Here is a 17573-nt window from a genome sequence, read left to right on the forward strand (position 1 = left end):
AGTAAAGAATCTGCCTGCAATGTAGGAGACCAGGGTTCAAACCCTGGGTCAGGAAGATCCCCTGGCAAAAGGAATGGATACCCACTCCAGTATTATTGCCTAGAGAATTACATGGACAGAGGAGCCTGGCAGGCTACAGTCCATGGGGTTGCACAGAGTCAGACATGACTGAGCAACTAACACTTTGTGACTTATATCATGTGCATGAATTTTATAGAATCATTGTTTAAGGCTCTCAAATTTACTTCCTTGTAAAAGTATTAGTTGGAATTCTGCAACTGATGTTGAAAAAATAGTACAGTGTAAAATTAGCCTATACATAATTTCAAACTTAATCAATAGGGACCAAGTTCTATATTAGTCTTGATCCTTGAACTTTGGTTTTCTAAAGTTTCACATAATGTACACATCATAACTATTAAATGTGCAATTGTTAAAGTCTTTGTGTATTCTTAAAGTTTGAAATAAATAGTTCAGATAAATGTTAATGTATAATATATAATATAATTTTATATTATACACAATATATTGATATAATTTAAAATAAAATATTCAGTATTTCAAAATTGTCACCTTTGTCTCACATTTAGTTTATGCCAATACTATTTACTAATGTTGTTTTAATATTCATATATTCATTCATGCAAGAAGAATTAATTGCAAGCTTACCATGTACCAGTATGGGGTTATGTGATATAGCTGCGAGATATAATTTTTTTAAAAATGCTGTAGAAAGTGATCACATGCTAGATTAAAGGAACAAAGAGACTGAGCCCAGAAAAGCAGGGAATGATGATTTACCTCTCTGAGAGTAGGAAGAAGCTGAACAGAGGTCCTGCCATCTGAACTGAACCTGGAAGACTGAATGCAGCTTGACATGAAAAGATCTAAGCAAAGCAGGTGTGAAGTTGCAGAGGTGTGAGGGGACATTGTGGGTGGAAAGGAAAGCTCACTGAGGCCAGACTGCACAGTGAGTTGGCTGAAAGAGTGGCAGCAAGTGACACTCTCTTGTAAGTTGGAGCCCTGTTTCTTGAGGCCTTCAATTCTCAGCGAGGTTAGGTGCGTAGGTGATGAGGCGATGAAACATTTTTCAGCAGGGGAGTGAAATTAATGAGCAGAGCTGTTTTAGAAAGATGATGTTGCTAAAAATGTGGAAGATGGATTAATGAGCTGGAAAAGATTGGAGGTGGGAGGTCAATTAGGAAGCTGTTGCCAGAGGGTGTGGGCTCCCAGCAGTAGTGGAAGTGCTGGGGCGAAGCAGCTGTCCATGGGGATCTGGAAGAGGGGGAGAGAGCAGAGAGACCGACTCTACCGGGACCAGGAGAGGGAGGGAGGCATCTGGCCAATCTGAGGTTTCTAGCGTGGTGGTGTGTGCGTTGCAGGAAATTGGGAACAACACATGGTCTAGATAAGAACCTCCAACTGGTGGGAAAACCTGATAGAGTGGTGACCTGGAGGCCAGTAGGGTCTCACAAGCTACAGAATGGTTCCGTAAGATGACTACTGAGGAGAATAGGAAATTCTGTTTGATCTCAAGGGCAAAGACATTGGTAGCCTTGGTGAAAGTGGTTTCAGAGATGGTAGAAAGGAGTGAGGCTTCCCGGGTGGCTCAGCGAATGAAGAATCCTCTTGCAATGCAGGAGACACTGGTTTGATCCCTGGGTCTGGAAGATCTGGAGGAAGGCGTGGCAACCCACTCCAGTATTCTTACCTGGAGACCCCCATGGACAGAGGAGCCTGGTGGGCCACAGTCCACAGGATTACAAAGAGTTAGACACCACTGAAGTAACTGAGCACTTAGACAGGCACAGAGAGGCGTGAGGGTGGGAGAGGGGGACTGCAGTGAGGTGAGAATACACGGGAGGTGGGAAATGGTCGATAATGAATCTAATGAAGTTTGGTGATAAGTGGGTGTGATAACAGGAAAGACAGACAGAAGAAAGGCTTTGAGAAGACGATTGATGATACTTATAGAGGGAATGATTGAGTCCACAGGGTCTTAAAGGCAGCAGGAGGGGATCAAGAAGAGTTAAAAAACAGTTTTTAGAAGCAACAGTATATCAAACACTCTCAAAGGTGTCTGAATGATTTCAAATTGAATTATAAGCTGATTATTTTTACATGAAATTTATTTTTAAGTTATATAACTAATATACTACCAAAACTTTGGAAAACATAAAGCATTAAAAAAGAACATAACTATATAATTTCTCCTCTCAGAGATAACTGCTGTTAACATAATCACATTTCCTTTTTACCTTTTGTCTATTCATATATAGACATTAATAAACCCATGGTGTGGGTTAAATGTCATGGTGTGACAGAAACATGGTTTCTCCAAAAAAATAAAAAGACAAGCCAGAAAGTTAATGTCAGAAAGAAAGTGAAAGTCGCTCAGTCGTACCGACTCTTTGCAACCCCATGGACTATACAGTCCATGGAATTCTCCAGGCCAGGATACTGGAGTGGGTAGCCTTTCCCTTCTCCAGGGGATTGAACCCAGGCCTCCAGCACTGCAGGCAGATTCTTTACCAGCTGAGACATCAGGGAAGTTCAAGACTAGGATTCAAATTACAGTTCCACCACTGACTAGATATGTGACCTGGGGTAAGTTCATGGTCCTCTGCCTCAGTTCCTTCATTTGTAGAACTAGACTGCTTAGCAATTGGGATTGTTCAAGAAGAGATGATATTCACGAAGCACTCTCTCAGCACTGAGACAGGCACACGATGTGAGCTCGAGCAACAAAATCGTGCAGTTCAGCATTCTACTTTTATCAGCATTACATGCATTTTCCATTTTTAAAGCCAAATCTTTCGGAACCTTATTTTAAAAATTACATTCTGTCCCGTTTATGTGGATCTGCCCCAGACTTAAACCATTCTCTTTAAAGTTTATAATGCTTCTGAATTTTTGCTTTGAAGGAAAAAGAAAACTTTCAGACAGCATCTTTGTGCATAAAACATTTTTTTTTTATTATTTAGATTTTCCCCTAAGTTTAAAAGTGAAATTTATGGGTTATCAAGTAGAAGCACTTGTAACTGCCTAATGTATGTTAGGAATTGACTTTCCAAAGAGTTGTACCAATTTATATTCCCACTTGCACACTTATGCACATGATTCTTCTCCATCTCAGTGACAAGAGGGGTAATTGAGAATACCGTTAGCTAGTGGGGTTATTTTCCTCTCAAAAATTCTTTACTATAATTGATATGATGCTTTCCTTCACTCTTTCATCTTTGCTTAGCGTTACCATCAGCTTGAAATTAAAAAGAAACTGGAGACCTTAGCTAGGAAGGAGCGAATTCAGAGATTTAAGGTAAGGAGTTCCATAACTATTTTACTTTATAATATTATTTCTTGATTTTGAAGGTCAGTGGTACTATTATTGAAGCTCTTTGGGATCACTTTATTTTGGGGTAACTCATAACTGACATCAAATGGTTCCACCAGACTTGAATCTTGGCCACTGTTATTCTGGAAGATCATGACAAAATAGGAGTTACTTTACAAGAGAAACTGTATAAGGCACAATTAATTCAAAGAAAAACTTGAAAATGTCCTCGTTTGAAATTTTGCTTTTGTATTTTCTTGATTGATTTTTGATAGAGGCCAAAAGATTTGTTTGTCATAAGAAGGTAAAAATAGATGGTGATGTTCTCAATGTGATGGAAAATGGAGCATTTTAAGAATGATCCAATGGTACTTTTACATGTGAATGTGACCTTTGAAAATATATGGTAGGAAAGATCTATATTAGCAAACAAAAGCGTAAGATTTAGAGGTTTTGTGAAGTCATTTAAAAATTTCTGTTTTCTACTTTTGCATTTGATATTTCTTCTCCTAGTCAACTTAGGAGATGTATAAATTTAAATCAAGAGATGAGAGATTCAATTAGACATGTTTGAAAGGTTTCAGTTTAGGTTGGCAGTTTTACTCAATTTGTTGAGTCATTCAAACCCACATGTTGTTCTTCATTTTCAGTGTAGTACTACAAATATGGGACTTAAGACACATTTCACAAACTGATGAATATTCCTGAAGCTTCTGTGAAAAACTTGCAGTAGGAAACAGTAATTTTCCCTCTTGCCTGATAGACTCAAATCTGTCTATTTTATCTTGGTCAAAACATATTCCTGTTATAAAAGTGTTGTTGAATAACAGATAATAAGTCAGTTTCTCTGGATCAGAAAAGTTGGTGTGGAAAGATTTGTGGTTAAGTCAACTTTGCCAATACTGTCCTCTGTCAAGGAATGATAGATTCTATAATTTATCTGCTGAAGTGTTGATGGAGAAAATGGTTACAGGAAATGGTTTCTGAAACAGTGTTGTATTCACTCTTGCCTGTATTGCCAGACACACTAACCAGGTACATAGGCATGTTGCAACATTAGCAGAAATTCCTGATAGACACTTATTTCCTTCTTGTACGGTTTTTACTCATCACAATTTTCACCTGTAGCTGTACTTGGCAACAGACTTATGTTTTAGGCCCCCCTTATGACATATATAACCTTTTTGCTTATGGCGTTGTTTAATTTTTTTAAGACAGAAATGTAATACTTTCTGGTAGTCTCTACTCATCAGAGTAGTGAGGAGCATTGTGCTTTGCTTCAAGCAAATTAATAAACATCATGCTAAAACTAAGGATACATTGCATCGTTACCATGAGCACAGCTATTCCTTTAGGTAAGGCATACTCAATTTCTTGCCTTTCACCACCATACCCAACTCTCTAGTACAGATGTGGAAGCATCTCCTCATTATTAGGATGGTCCTTGGATGGAGTACTTTTGAAAAGAATGAGAAAGAGCTTCTCTAGTCATATAACACTTCTTCTCGGGCAGGTATTAATGTAACCTAGATGACTGATTATGCATTGATTTGCTAAATCACTTTCTTATTCTAGGGAGAGCACACAAGATGGACTATAGAAAATAACATACCCCTCCTGTCTCCCCGCCCCCCCGTTGGCCCCAAGACTAACCGTGGCCATAGTGTTCTGGTTGATGAAGGGCATTCCAGCCCAGCAACACTGGTGAGTCACATTAGTCATGCTGACTTGCACCATGCCAATAGTTAATTCATGATTTCTTATAACTCTCAGAAAGAATGCTCTCTGGGTGCGTGGTTGTATCATCCTTATAGTCTTATATCCATTCAACTCTGCCGACTGAATGTCCCACCTTCATTCAATGTCACCACTGTCAAATCCGTTTTGTTACTACTATATTAGTTTTAGTGAAGTGTAGATTATATTTGTTACTTACATGCCCAAGTATCTTCACTGGCTCTGTGTCGCCTATAGAGAAATCCAGGCTCTTGCAACTGACATTTAAGACCCCAAACCACATGACATCAATTTAGCTATCTTAGTATTTTTCCTCACCATTACCCTTTAGCACCTTATGGGCGAGTGTGCCAAGTCAGTTCAGTTGTGTCTGACTCTTTGTGACCCTATGGACTGTAGTGCATCACAATTGAACCGTTGGTTGTTCCATACATGTTCTATATTTTCTGACTTCTGGATTTTGTTCTCGCTGTTCTCTCTACTCTTACCTTATCTGTAGAGGTTTTTTATGCACACAAATTCAATATACTACAGAACACAAATCAGATACTACATCTGAGCTTCTTTTATCAGAAGTATATGTATATAGTCTAAAAGAAAAATAATTAAAGGCACAAAAATTCTATTTAAAGAAGTCACACACCCCTACATTTCATTCCAGTTCAATTCATTTACAACCTAGGGGTGGTATTTGCTGGAAGAAATAGGTGTAGCCTGAAACAATATAAATACAGGAAGAGATTTGCAAAATATTTGCTGGCAGTTGATGGTTTCAGCTTTCAACAAATAGCTTTGATGACATCTTTATTCTTGCTTTTTGTGGCCTAATATATTTCCTTGTTAGCATGAACATTTTTTGGGTTGCACAATATTTATAGAAGTATTGCAGTGCTTTCACAGATTATTGAAGTAGGTTCATCACATATAGTGTTAAGCTTTGACATTTTCCAAACATAAATATGTTTTGACATTTGCCGATGAACAGCTCAAGTTATAAAAAGCAACTGTCTTTCCTTTGTTGTTACCATATTTCCAGGCTTCATTTTAAATGTATATGTACAAAATATTCTTTCATTGGGTAGCAGATTCACTAGAATCTCAAAAGCTTATCCTGGTTGAAACAAAAGAAATAATCAAGTTCCGTTTTCTATCTTCCCACCTGTTTTAGGGAGAAAAAGCCCTTGAAAGGCTTTCTTTTCAATTTTCCAGCTGAACAGCCTCAATAAGTAGTTTATGATACATCCAGGAGATCTTAATGTGGCAGGAGTGAGAAAGTAATTTAAAAATTACAGGAAACACTGACACCAGCACTTTAGCAGCCTTTCTATCTGGTGAGCCAGGATCCCTCACTTGATCACCCCCTGCGGTGCTTCTGCCCTGGAAGGGATACCTATTGTGATCTTGGAATTGTACTTCACATTTTACAGAAATTCAAGTCCTTCTTTTTTGTTTTCCTAACTTGCTTACATATCCTCTAAACTTGAATCCTGACCTCTAGGTGCCATTGGGATGAAGATAATCCTTTGGGGATACTGCCATCCATTTTTCTCTTTTAACTTTCTTGAGTGAATAAGGAAAGCATACAGGGAATATTTACTGCACTTGATCACTAATTGCACCTGGACTTTCAAAATAGCATGTAGCTTTTAGCTGCACCATGCCATTAAAACTGTGGAGAGTCATTCAAGTAATTTTGTACATGCTTGGAAAATTCACCCCCAGAGATCTTCTTAGAAGAATTAGAAAGGCTCAGCTATGCTGAGTAATCACCAGGTAGTCAATTTCAATTCACATTCTGGTACAGTTTTGAAAATGTTAAGCTACAGTGCCATATTTATTCCCAGAAAATACATTATGAACAGTTTAAAGTGTAGCAAATTTAAGGTGGCTTCTGATGTGAACTATAACAGTTTGTAGCTCACAGCTGTTAGTTGAATGGTACAGATTTGTTTTTTAGAGATACATGTAATCAGTTAAACACTTGACTGCCACGTTCATCTAACCGAATGCAAATGTGGGGAAGTAACATTTAGAGCACAACGGCAAATAAATCATGTTTTAGTTCATAGTAACCTGCTTTCCAAATCCTGCGTTCAGTGTTTTTGTATTCGGTTGGATTTTTAGACAGGAGTGAGTCTTAAGGCATATTTCTTTCACAGAGATCAAAAGAATTCTTTTGGATAATCTGATTCCCTTTTTCAGAAAACATCTAGTTTGATTTCTCTTTGTGTGGGTTTTGCACCTTGCACCTTTTGACTCATAGAGGCTTATGTCCTATTTCTTTAAACTAAATGTTGTTCTAGTCAACCCACTTGGTTTCCTGTCTAGGTTTGTGTGCAGAGACCAAAATAACAACTTTAATGTGAGGATGTGCTCCCCATCTTAAGTTTCAGGTCCTGTGCCATCTCTACTTTCTCAGTCACAAAAAGCTCAGACTCCTTTTGTGTCACTGATCTGCCATATTTAGTGTGTTGTCTTCATCCACTCAAGCCACGATGGCATATTTTTGTTGTTCAGTTGCTCAGTCATGTCCAACCCTTTATGACCCCATGGACTGCAGCACACCAGGCATCCCTGTATATGACCATGTGGATATTTCAGCCCGAGAGAAGGGGATAAAGGGAAAGTGAAGACTTTTTTTTTCCTTCTAAGAACATGATCTGGAAGTTTCATATATCACTTCTGCTCAATCTTATTGGCCAAAACTGAGGCATACGTCTATATGGAATTGGAAGAGATGCTGGGAAATATAGTTCTTATTTGTTATAGCCATCTTCCCTAATGGGCTCCCTTGGTAGCTCAGTTGGTAAAGAATCTGCCTGAAATTCAGGAGACCCCAGTTTGATTCCTAGGTTGGGAAGATCCCCTGGAGAAAGATTAGGCTACCCACTCCAGTATTCTTGGGCTTCTCTGGTGGCTCAGTCAGTAAAGAATTTGCCTGCAATGTGGGAGACCTGGGATTGATCCCTGGGCTGGGAAGATCCCCTGGAGGAGGGCATGGCAACCCATTCCAGTGTTCTTACCTGGAGAATCCCCCTGGATAGCTGAGCCTAGCAGGTTGCAGTCCATGGGGTAGCAAAGAGTTGGACATGACTGAATGACTAAGCACAGCACACATGTTCCCTAATAAATGTTATATTACATGAAGAAAGGAAAGCAGATCTTGGGATATATTACTTTTGCTCTCCTTCCCATGTTTGGTTCACAACTGATTCTTCTTACTTGGATGTCCAAATTTACCATCCTTCTTTTCTATTTAACACTATCCTTTATTGCTCATTCATTTGGATAAAATGTAACTACTTCTGTGAAATTTTCACTTTTAATACTTGTCTCATTGGCTTATTCCAAATAACTTTTAGTTCTAAATTTGTTAGTTCGCAGGCATTTTGTTATTCTTATCTCTTTGGCAGTATTTGTGTGGTTCATTTGACACTAATTGCCTTGTGTTACCATTAGATGTTACAAATTACTATTTCGTCTCCTCACAGTGACTAGAGTTGGAATTCAGTAAGTGCTGGCTTAACAAAAGAGCTTTGGCAACATATAACATGCTTGTCAAGATAGTACTAAGATTCAATTTTTGGTGGTGGGAGCAGTCCTATCACCATTTTTTATGTATTTGTACAACACTTTTCCAGAGTTGACTATTTGTGGTCACTATTCTTTAGAGTCCATGTAATAAGCCTTTTTTATGAATCATTTACATACCATCTTTCTCACACCCTCTTATCCAAATTTGCATGTATTATTCTTAACAGGTTTACCACTATTTTATTGTAATAGAACAACTGGGCCAAACATTTTGTTTTTTCCATTTTTGAAACATTGCTGATCTTTATGCTAAGGTTACAGGGTTCTGTCAGTGCTCCCAGAGGCACATCTAATGCTCTGAACTGGCACTTTTGGTGTTCTCCGCAGTACATTCTTGATTAGAAAATGCATCAGTCAGGGTCTCAGCAGGAAACAGATGGCTCACACAAATAGGGTAATTAGGACGAGTTTAATAAAGAAACTATTTAGAAAGATGCAGGCAGGGTGAAGGAAAACCAACTAGGGATGTAAAGCCTGCTGGGGTGAACACAGTGGGAAACCACATCATGTAGGGCTAAGGGGAAAGGGAGGTCCTGGATACCAGAACCAGCAGGCGGTTTCTGGAAGAAGACTTCCTGGAGAGCTGTGGACTTTGGTGGAGGGACCCAGTTGGCCCATCATGACCTCGGCAGGAGGGTCCAACAGCATTAGGACCCCAGTCTCCTTCCCTCCTGTCTTTGATCCCCTGCCAGTGTCTTTCACTGGCTGAATCCGACTGGAAACCTGAGGTTAGTTGATGTGGTCGTTTAAGGAATGACTCCCAGCAGCCAGAGCAGAATGGAGAAGGCAGAGAAGAGGAGCAAATGGAAACTCTCTAGCTTGGAAAACATCTCCAAACATCTAAATTTTGATAGTATTTTCCAAAGTTGCCAGTTACTAGTTGTCATTTTTGTTTTCCTAATAGTTCAAGGAAGAGATTGAATAAATGGTAATGCATTAGAGGTAAGCATTCGCCTTCCCTCGTTTTGAATCATATTGTCTGCTTTTACTTCTGCACTAGTCTTACGGCTTAAAAACTGGAATGAGTTCATTCTAATCATATGCCTTTAGAGCTCTAAAATCAGAACATTATTCAACTTAACATTTAATTGAACAAAAGGCTTCCCGGGTGGCTCAAACAGTAAAGAATCAGCCTGCAATGTGGAAGACTTGGGTTCCGTCCCTGGGTTGGGAAGATCCCCTGAAGAAGGGCATGGCAACCCACTCCAGTATTCTTGCCTGGAGAATTCCATGGACAGAGGAGCCTGGTGGGCTACAGTTCATGGAGTTGTAAAGAGTCGGACATGACTGAGCGACTAAAACTTTCGTTCTATGTGCAGCATCAACTAGGTATTGTCAGTGAGTTTACAGTATGGATAAAATACAGGAACCTAACAGAGAACATCTCCTTTATCTAAAATACTCTGCGATTGTGGCATTTAGGTATGTAGAAGATTTCCACACCATATGTTTTAACAAATACATTGGGTCATAAGGGTATGCATAATGAAAGGACATAATTGAAGTTTAATCTGTTCAGTAAAAAGGCACCATTAATTACTCTAGGCAATTTGTTGAGTTATTAATTGGTTCTGGAAACATGTCAAGATACTAATTTAAATGGAATTTTTTCCCCTGATTGTCTAGACAGCCCCTCGACCATACACTGCTCCTGGAAATATGCAGCCTCCAATTCGATTACAACCTCTTCCCAGTAATCCTGCAGTACGAACTGTTCCAAAGATAACTTTGGGATCCAGATCAAAAACCTCATTGCTGGAAACTGAAACTCCATTTCCCATTGGGGTAAATGCTTCTTCTTCTCAGTTTTTAAGATGCTAGATTCAATTAATCTATTCAGTGAAATTTATATTGTATACTTATTAAGCACTTGCTCTGTACTTCTGTTTAATTATATTTTACTTTAATTGGAAGACCTATAATTTCTGTGTTATTGGGAAAAATAGTAAGGAGTAGACTTGTAATAATATAAGATGATCTCTCATGAACTTGAAAGGTTGTATAAAAACAAAGAGGATCTTTTTATGGCTAGATATGACTTCTAACAGAATAGACACGGTGTTAACTGCTTCCAAATTTTAAAATGCATGAAACCTAGAAAATGAAAATTTCCAAGAATAGGTTTGCATTTGCATGCTGACTTACTTTACCATCAGTGTATGAAATTGCTTCAAGTTTGACTCTGGAGAAGGTTGGCTATAGAGGGAAAAGAATGTCTGTCTTAAAAAATCCTGAATTAATCACACTCAGAAGCTTGACTCTGCTTCTTTTTCAAGGTTATGTCTCAGGTAATTTTCACTTATTTTAAACGAAGCACAGGAAGGAGGTAGGGAAGTCATAAAACATGAGTTACTCTAACAGGGAAGGACAATTGGGACATTTAGTAATTAGAAAAGGTATTGTTTGTATTTCTAAGACCAAGAAGAAACATTTGCCAGCTTAAGAAAGAAACTGTGTTATGAGTACAATTGTAATTATGCTCAAATGGGTGGATTTAGTTCCATTCATTATTAAGAAACATAAGACATATGAAATTAAGATGTTTTTACCTAAAGCTGACAGATGACCTTGTCACTAAGAAATTAATTGAAATAAATTATTTTTCACATTAAAAGTATAAATATAACCCCCAAATGATAAATAACATTTTAATCCAACTAATATGTTTTTTAGCTGGTGAAGCACTTTTCACAAACCATACTTTAGTTAATTTAATAGTACATTCTTGGAAAGAAGGATAAATTAAAAAGTGGTGACATTTTGTCTAGGGAATACTACTTAGAGCTGGGCAGAAGTCAATTCGGTTGACACTTTCTAGGATCTGATCTCCACTTTAAATATCCAGAGATTCCCCATTTCAAGCTGGTGTCCAGGAATGGTCAGGTCCTGAGATATTGTCTCAAGCTAACTAAATTAAGCCATGACAAGCCCATTTTTGTCACTATCATAAATCAAAATAGGGAATCAAATCATAATTAGGGACCATTAATTCACCAGATATCAAATAAATCAAAGCTTGTAGAAACAGTACCTTTTCCCCTTGTAGGCAGACCTAGATGGGAGATGGGAAGCCAGATAACAATGAGAAGGTTGCCTAGTGAGAATGGAATCAGAATGAGGAGATATGGTGAAATGGAATGCTAATGGCATCGGGCTGTCTTAGCCTGATGCATCTGTCTCATCTTAGGAATGGGCTTGCCAAAGGTACCAGAAAGCTCAAAGGTCTTTGGCTAAAGCCCTCTGAATCCTCCAGGGATAACTTTGCCTTTAGGACTGGAAATATTCAAAGTCCAATGGGTGGGATTTCCTCTCCCTTAGATAGTACTCAGATGGGCACTCTCCATGTTTGCCAAGGTGATTATATTCTTTTCTAAGTTCCTATTATCTGTTAACTCTACTTGATTGGACCCACTTTTTGTTAGATATGTGACCATTATCAATCAGGTAATATTCATTTTCTTCTGACTAGTGAATGATTTTTCTTTTAGGTGATTTTCTAAATGTGCTCTGAGGCACTGGGTAGATTTATTAATTAAATCTTTACAGGGCCTTTTATTTTACCATTTCCAAGTTTTGGGTTGTGAATGAGTAAGGGATTGACATTTAACGGTAGCTTGTGATTCATGTTGAGGTTTGACAGTAAACAACAAAATTCTGTAAAGCAGTCATCCTTCAGTTAAGAAATAATTTAAAAAATGGTAGCTTATATGTGTTGACAAGGCTGAGATCAATTCCATGTTAATTTCAACCAGCTAAACTTAACATTTTTCATCCAGTGGAATTTAATTGGGCATTTACTCTTGACTGGGTCCTGCTCTAGGCATTAGTAGTATATCAGTCACCAAAGCAGACAATGTCCTCTGACTTTTTGGAGTTTATACTGCGATGTACACAGTCAAAATATACCGCCAAGAAAGATATGTAATTCTTTTAATGACATTGATAATGAAAATTACTTAATATAAAATCAGACAAGAAATTCCTAGAGAATAATAGTTTGCATGACTGCTGAGGATGTAGTAAGCACCCACTAGCTAGTCAAAGATCTGCATGGGGGCATTGTTTGAAGGTGTGACATACTTAAGCAAGTTGAATTTTCCAAGTATTAGGAGCGAGGATCTTTGATTTAGGCAAAAGCAATTCGGTCCAAACAGATTGGTTGAGATGCTGTTGAATATATTAATGACATAACTGAAAATGATTATACTTGGAATGAGAGTTTCTTATATAGTGTTGATAGGAACAGAAACTGGTACAACTATTTGTGAAGGCAGTATGGGAATATTTATCAACATTTTAAATGAACATGCTCAAGCATTTTAGCATATTGGAATTTATCCTAGGAACATACATGCATGTGAAGAGAAATAGATTCAGGAACTTTAGAATTATAATATTTCCAATGGTGAATGTTTGGAAGACACCTAAGAATTTATTGTTTAAAAATGTTATAGCATATTAAATAATATTTTAAAATAAGGTAAATTATTTATACTGCCATAGGGAGATGTCCAAGATTTTGGGGGCTAGAAAAAAAAGCAAGGTATGGAGCAGTAGTTTAATTTTTAAAAAATTTACTAAACTTCATTACCAAATAAGGCATGCCAATGATGGATAACTACTTAAAAATTAAAAGTAGAACCTCCCAAGACCAAAAAGTTCTGAATTAATTGATTTTATTGTTTTATTATCTTATTTTCACTTCTTTAATTTATATTTGTTATTACAATGTCAGTGCACACCAGCACAGAAAAATTGGAAAATGTAAGAAAAGAAAAATGAGAGCATAAATAATACCTGCAGCATCAAGCAATCTAGTAGTTCTAAGCCCCTTGATGAATATCTATTTAAATCCCTTCTGTTCATATAAGTGTTGATTTCAATAAAAACATGGAGTACCCATGCCTTTATTTAATCTGTTTTTGTTTAATAGCAATGAAAATGTTTGGGGAATGACTTCTCTTTCTTAAAAATAACTTTTTACAATTTAAACATCTCAAAATAAAAGATAAATTGGCTGAAAATAAATTTAAAACAATACCAAATAAATCAGTATAAGACAGATTTAAATGATTAAAGATAATCTAAAGTTTGAAAACTACCTCAGACATACAAAAATTATCAATATGTGAAAATTCAGAGGCTCAAATACACCTGAAACTAAAATTTTTGGTTATACATTAGGTACTTTTTAGTCATTAAGGTACTAAATGTTGACTAAACTTATATGCTCCACCCCTACAAATAATCCAAATCCTTAAAGGCAACTCTGTGTTCAGAGTCTTCCAGTCATCCCTGATTTTATCAAAATCCACATATAAATTATTTAAATGAAATGTATGACCACGCTGCATGGAGCTTTTTATGTCAGGACTCTGAAAGAATAGATTAACAGTATTCTTTTTAAAGCCCAATGAGAATCTTTTATCATAACAAAGCAAAATTTATTTAACTATCCTTTTACTGATGGACTTGGTAGTTCAACTAAATTTTTCTTCTCTTTTTTTCATGGAAAAGCATTTTATTTTATATATTGCAGTGTGTACATGTCAATCCCAAATTGATCAATTAAAGTTTTTAGACATATTTATGTGTGTACCTGTGTGTGTGTATCCTTATACACACTTACATAAATGTACTTGTGCAGTTAACTGGTAAAATTTATTCCTACAAGTTAAATTTCTAAGAGAAAATAACTTGAATAGAGACTTTGGGTCAGAGTCTAGGTTTTTGATTCCTTGAAACCATATTACCAAGGAATGTTGTAACACCTCGATGGGTGAAATCAATGTAAAAAAAAAGTGCAAATACCATCATTGAGTGGACTACCCAATCCTGTCTTGAAGTACAACACTTCAAAACCTAGTGATTTTAAATTGTTTCGTTGTACTGGGTCCCCATAGATTTAATGAATCACTAAGGGAAAAACCCCAAAGTGCTATAAAAATGCCATGATTGTATGTTTGATTTAAAAAATATACTTAAAAAAGTTTAGAAATCCATGAAAATTCGATTTGCTATGGATACTGCAAAATGCCATTTTTCAACAGATTGAGGTGTCTTAAGTTTTGCCTATTAATATCAGTTGTGTTTGCATGTAATGTCAATGCCTGTAATTTTGAGTTTGTAATTTTGAGTTATAATACGTTACCACTTCTACTTCACGCATTCTTATGTCATGAAATGTGATTCAGTTCAGTTCAGTTCAGTTGCTCAGTCATGTCCAACTCTTTGTGACCCCATGAACCACAGTCCGCCAGGCCTCCCTGTCCATCACCAATTCCCAGAGTTTACCCAAACCCATGTCCATTGAGTTGGCGATGCCATCCAACCATCCCATCCTCTGTCGTGCCCTTCTCCTCCTGCCTTCAATCTTTCCCACATCAGGGTCTTTTCAAATGAGTCAACTCTTTGCATCAGGTGGCCAAAATATTGGAGTTTCAGCTTCAACATCAGTCCTTACAATGAACACCCAGGACTGATTTCCTTTAGGACTGATCCTCTTAGAGGATATTCTTAAAAGATCCAGGACTGGTTGGATCTTCTTACAGTCCAAGGGACTCTCAAGAGTCTTCTCCAACACCACAGTTCAAAAGCGTCAATTCTTCTGTGCTCAGTTTTCTTTATAGTCCAACTCTCACATCCATACATGACTATTGGAAAAACCATAGCCTTGACTAGATGGACCTTTGTGGACAAAGTAATGTCTCTGCTTTTTAATATGCTGTCTAGGTTGGTCATAACTTTCCTTCCAAGGAATAAGCTTCTTTTAATTTCATGGCTTCAATTACCATCTGCAGTGATTTTGGAGCCCAAAAAAATAAAGTCTGACACTGTTTCCACTGTTTCCCCAATTAATTGCCATGAAGTGATGGGACTGGATGCCATGATCTTAGTTTTCTGAATGTTGAGCTTTAAGCCATTTTCACTCTCCTCTTTTACTTTCATCACGAGGCTCTTTAGTTCTTCACTTTCTGCCATAAGGGTGGTGTCATCTGCATATCTGAGGTTATTGATATTTCTCCCAGCAATCTTGATTCCAGCTTGTGCTTCATCCAGCCCAGCGTTTCTCATGATGTACTCTGCATAGAAGTTAAATAAGCAGGGTGACAATATACAGCCTTGACGTACTCCTTTTCCTATTTGGAACCAGCCTTTTGTCCCATGTCCAGTTCTAACTGTTGCTTCCTGACCTGCATACAGGTTTCTCAAGAAGCAGGTCAAGTGGTCTGGTATTCCCATCCCTTTCAGAATTTTCCACAGTTTATTGTGATCCACACAGTCAAAGGCTTTGGCATAGTCAATAAAGCAGCAATAGATGTTTTTCTGGAACTCTCTTGCTTTTTCGATGATCCAGTGGATGTTGGCAATTTGATCTCTGGTTTCTCTGCCTTTTCTAAAACCAGCTTGAACATCTGGAAGTTCACGGTTCACGTATTGCTGAAGCCTGGCTTGGAGAATTTTGAGCATTACTTTACTAGCGTGTGAGATGAGTGCAATTGTGTGGTAGTTTGAGCATTTGGCACTGCCTTTCTTTGGGGCTGGGATGAAAACTGACCTTTTCCAGTCCTGTGTCTACTGTTGAGGTTTCCAAATTTGCTGACATATTGAGTGTAGCACTTTCATAGCATCATCTTTTAAGATTTGAAATAGCTCAACTGGAATTCCATCACCTCCACTAGCTTTGTTCATAGTGATACTTCCTAAGGCCCACTTGACTTCACATTCCAGGACGTCTGGCTCTAGGTGAGTGATCACACCATCATGATTGTCTGGGTCATGAAGATCTTTTTCTGTATAGTTCTTCTGTGTATGCTTGCCACCTCTTCTTAATATCTTTTGCTTCTGTTAGGTCCATACCATTTCTGTCCTTTATTGAGCCCATCTTTGCATGAAATGTTCCGTTGGTATCTCTGATTTTCTTGAAGAGATCTCTGCAGGGCTCTTAAGTGGGGCTCTCCTGGTGGCTCAGACAGTAAAGAGTCAGCCTGCAGTGCAGGAGACACATGTTTGATTCCTGGATCAGGAAGATCCCCTGGAGAAGGAAACAGCAACCATTGCAGTATTCTTGCCTGGAAAACACCATGGATGGAAGAGCCTGGCGGGGATTCATTGGGTCGCAGTGATTCATTGGGTCGGACACAACTGAGCGACTGCACTTTCACTTTGCCTGTTAATATCAGTTGTGTTTGCCTGCAGTGTCAATCATAGTCTTGTCTGTAATTTTGAGTTATGTTGGGTGACGAATTCTGTTTCACTCATTCTTATGTCATGAAATCTAATTATAGGGCAAGAAGGCAATGATGAAGTTCAGGAACTCCATGGACAATTCACAGGAAATGAATCGATACCAATTTCCAAGCATTAACCGTTACATTATGCCTATTCCTCCTCCACTTCCTCCCACCAGTGGAAAAATCACAAAAGAAAATAGACCTGAAACATGGAGAAGGAGAAGATTTCGCCCAACCACTGCTCCCAATGGCTTAGAACCTGCTTTTACCAAGGTGATTATGGAATCAACTTTTGTTTCATTAATTTAACACCAATTAACACTGCACTATTAGATTTCTAGATGTGCGGTAAGAGAATCTAGGGAAACTGAATGCCAAATGACTTTCATAAAAAATATAATAATTTTGTAAATATAGTAATTGTAAGCTTGAATGAATCTGAAACCAAATATTTGAGTAATCCAGTTGAATAATTTAGCATAATTGAAAAAAAATTAAGTAAATCTTATACTCAAATTTAGTTTGTACTATACCCATTTCCAAATCATTTATGTCCTTCAATTTGCCATTCAATCATGTCAGAAAGTATTTTAACATTTAATTTGTGAATATTCAGTAACATATTGAAAACCACAATGTTCCATATAAAATAATTATTAAAACTCACTTTTAAT

At 37.6% G+C, this 17573-nt stretch overlaps 1 protein-coding gene across 1 annotated transcript in view; it reads left to right on the top strand.

The window, feature by feature from the left end:
• The window catches only part of ERICH3 (glutamate rich 3), a 114540-nt gene that overhangs the window by 33308 nt on the left and 63659 nt on the right, over positions 1 to 17573 (top strand). The window contains exons 4-7 of the mRNA XM_065908058.1: positions 3248 to 3319; positions 4910 to 5038; positions 10292 to 10450; positions 16954 to 17172. Coding sequence (XP_065764130.1) covers positions 3248 to 3319; positions 4910 to 5038; positions 10292 to 10450; positions 16954 to 17172 — 579 coding nt within the window. The remainder of the gene's footprint in view (positions 1 to 3247; positions 3320 to 4909; positions 5039 to 10291; positions 10451 to 16953; positions 17173 to 17573) is intronic.

Source organism: Muntiacus reevesi, chromosome 1, assembly GCF_963930625.1.
Source record: "Muntiacus reevesi chromosome 1, mMunRee1.1, whole genome shotgun sequence".
NCBI classification, from domain to species: Eukaryota; Metazoa; Chordata; class Mammalia; order Artiodactyla; family Cervidae; genus Muntiacus; species Muntiacus reevesi.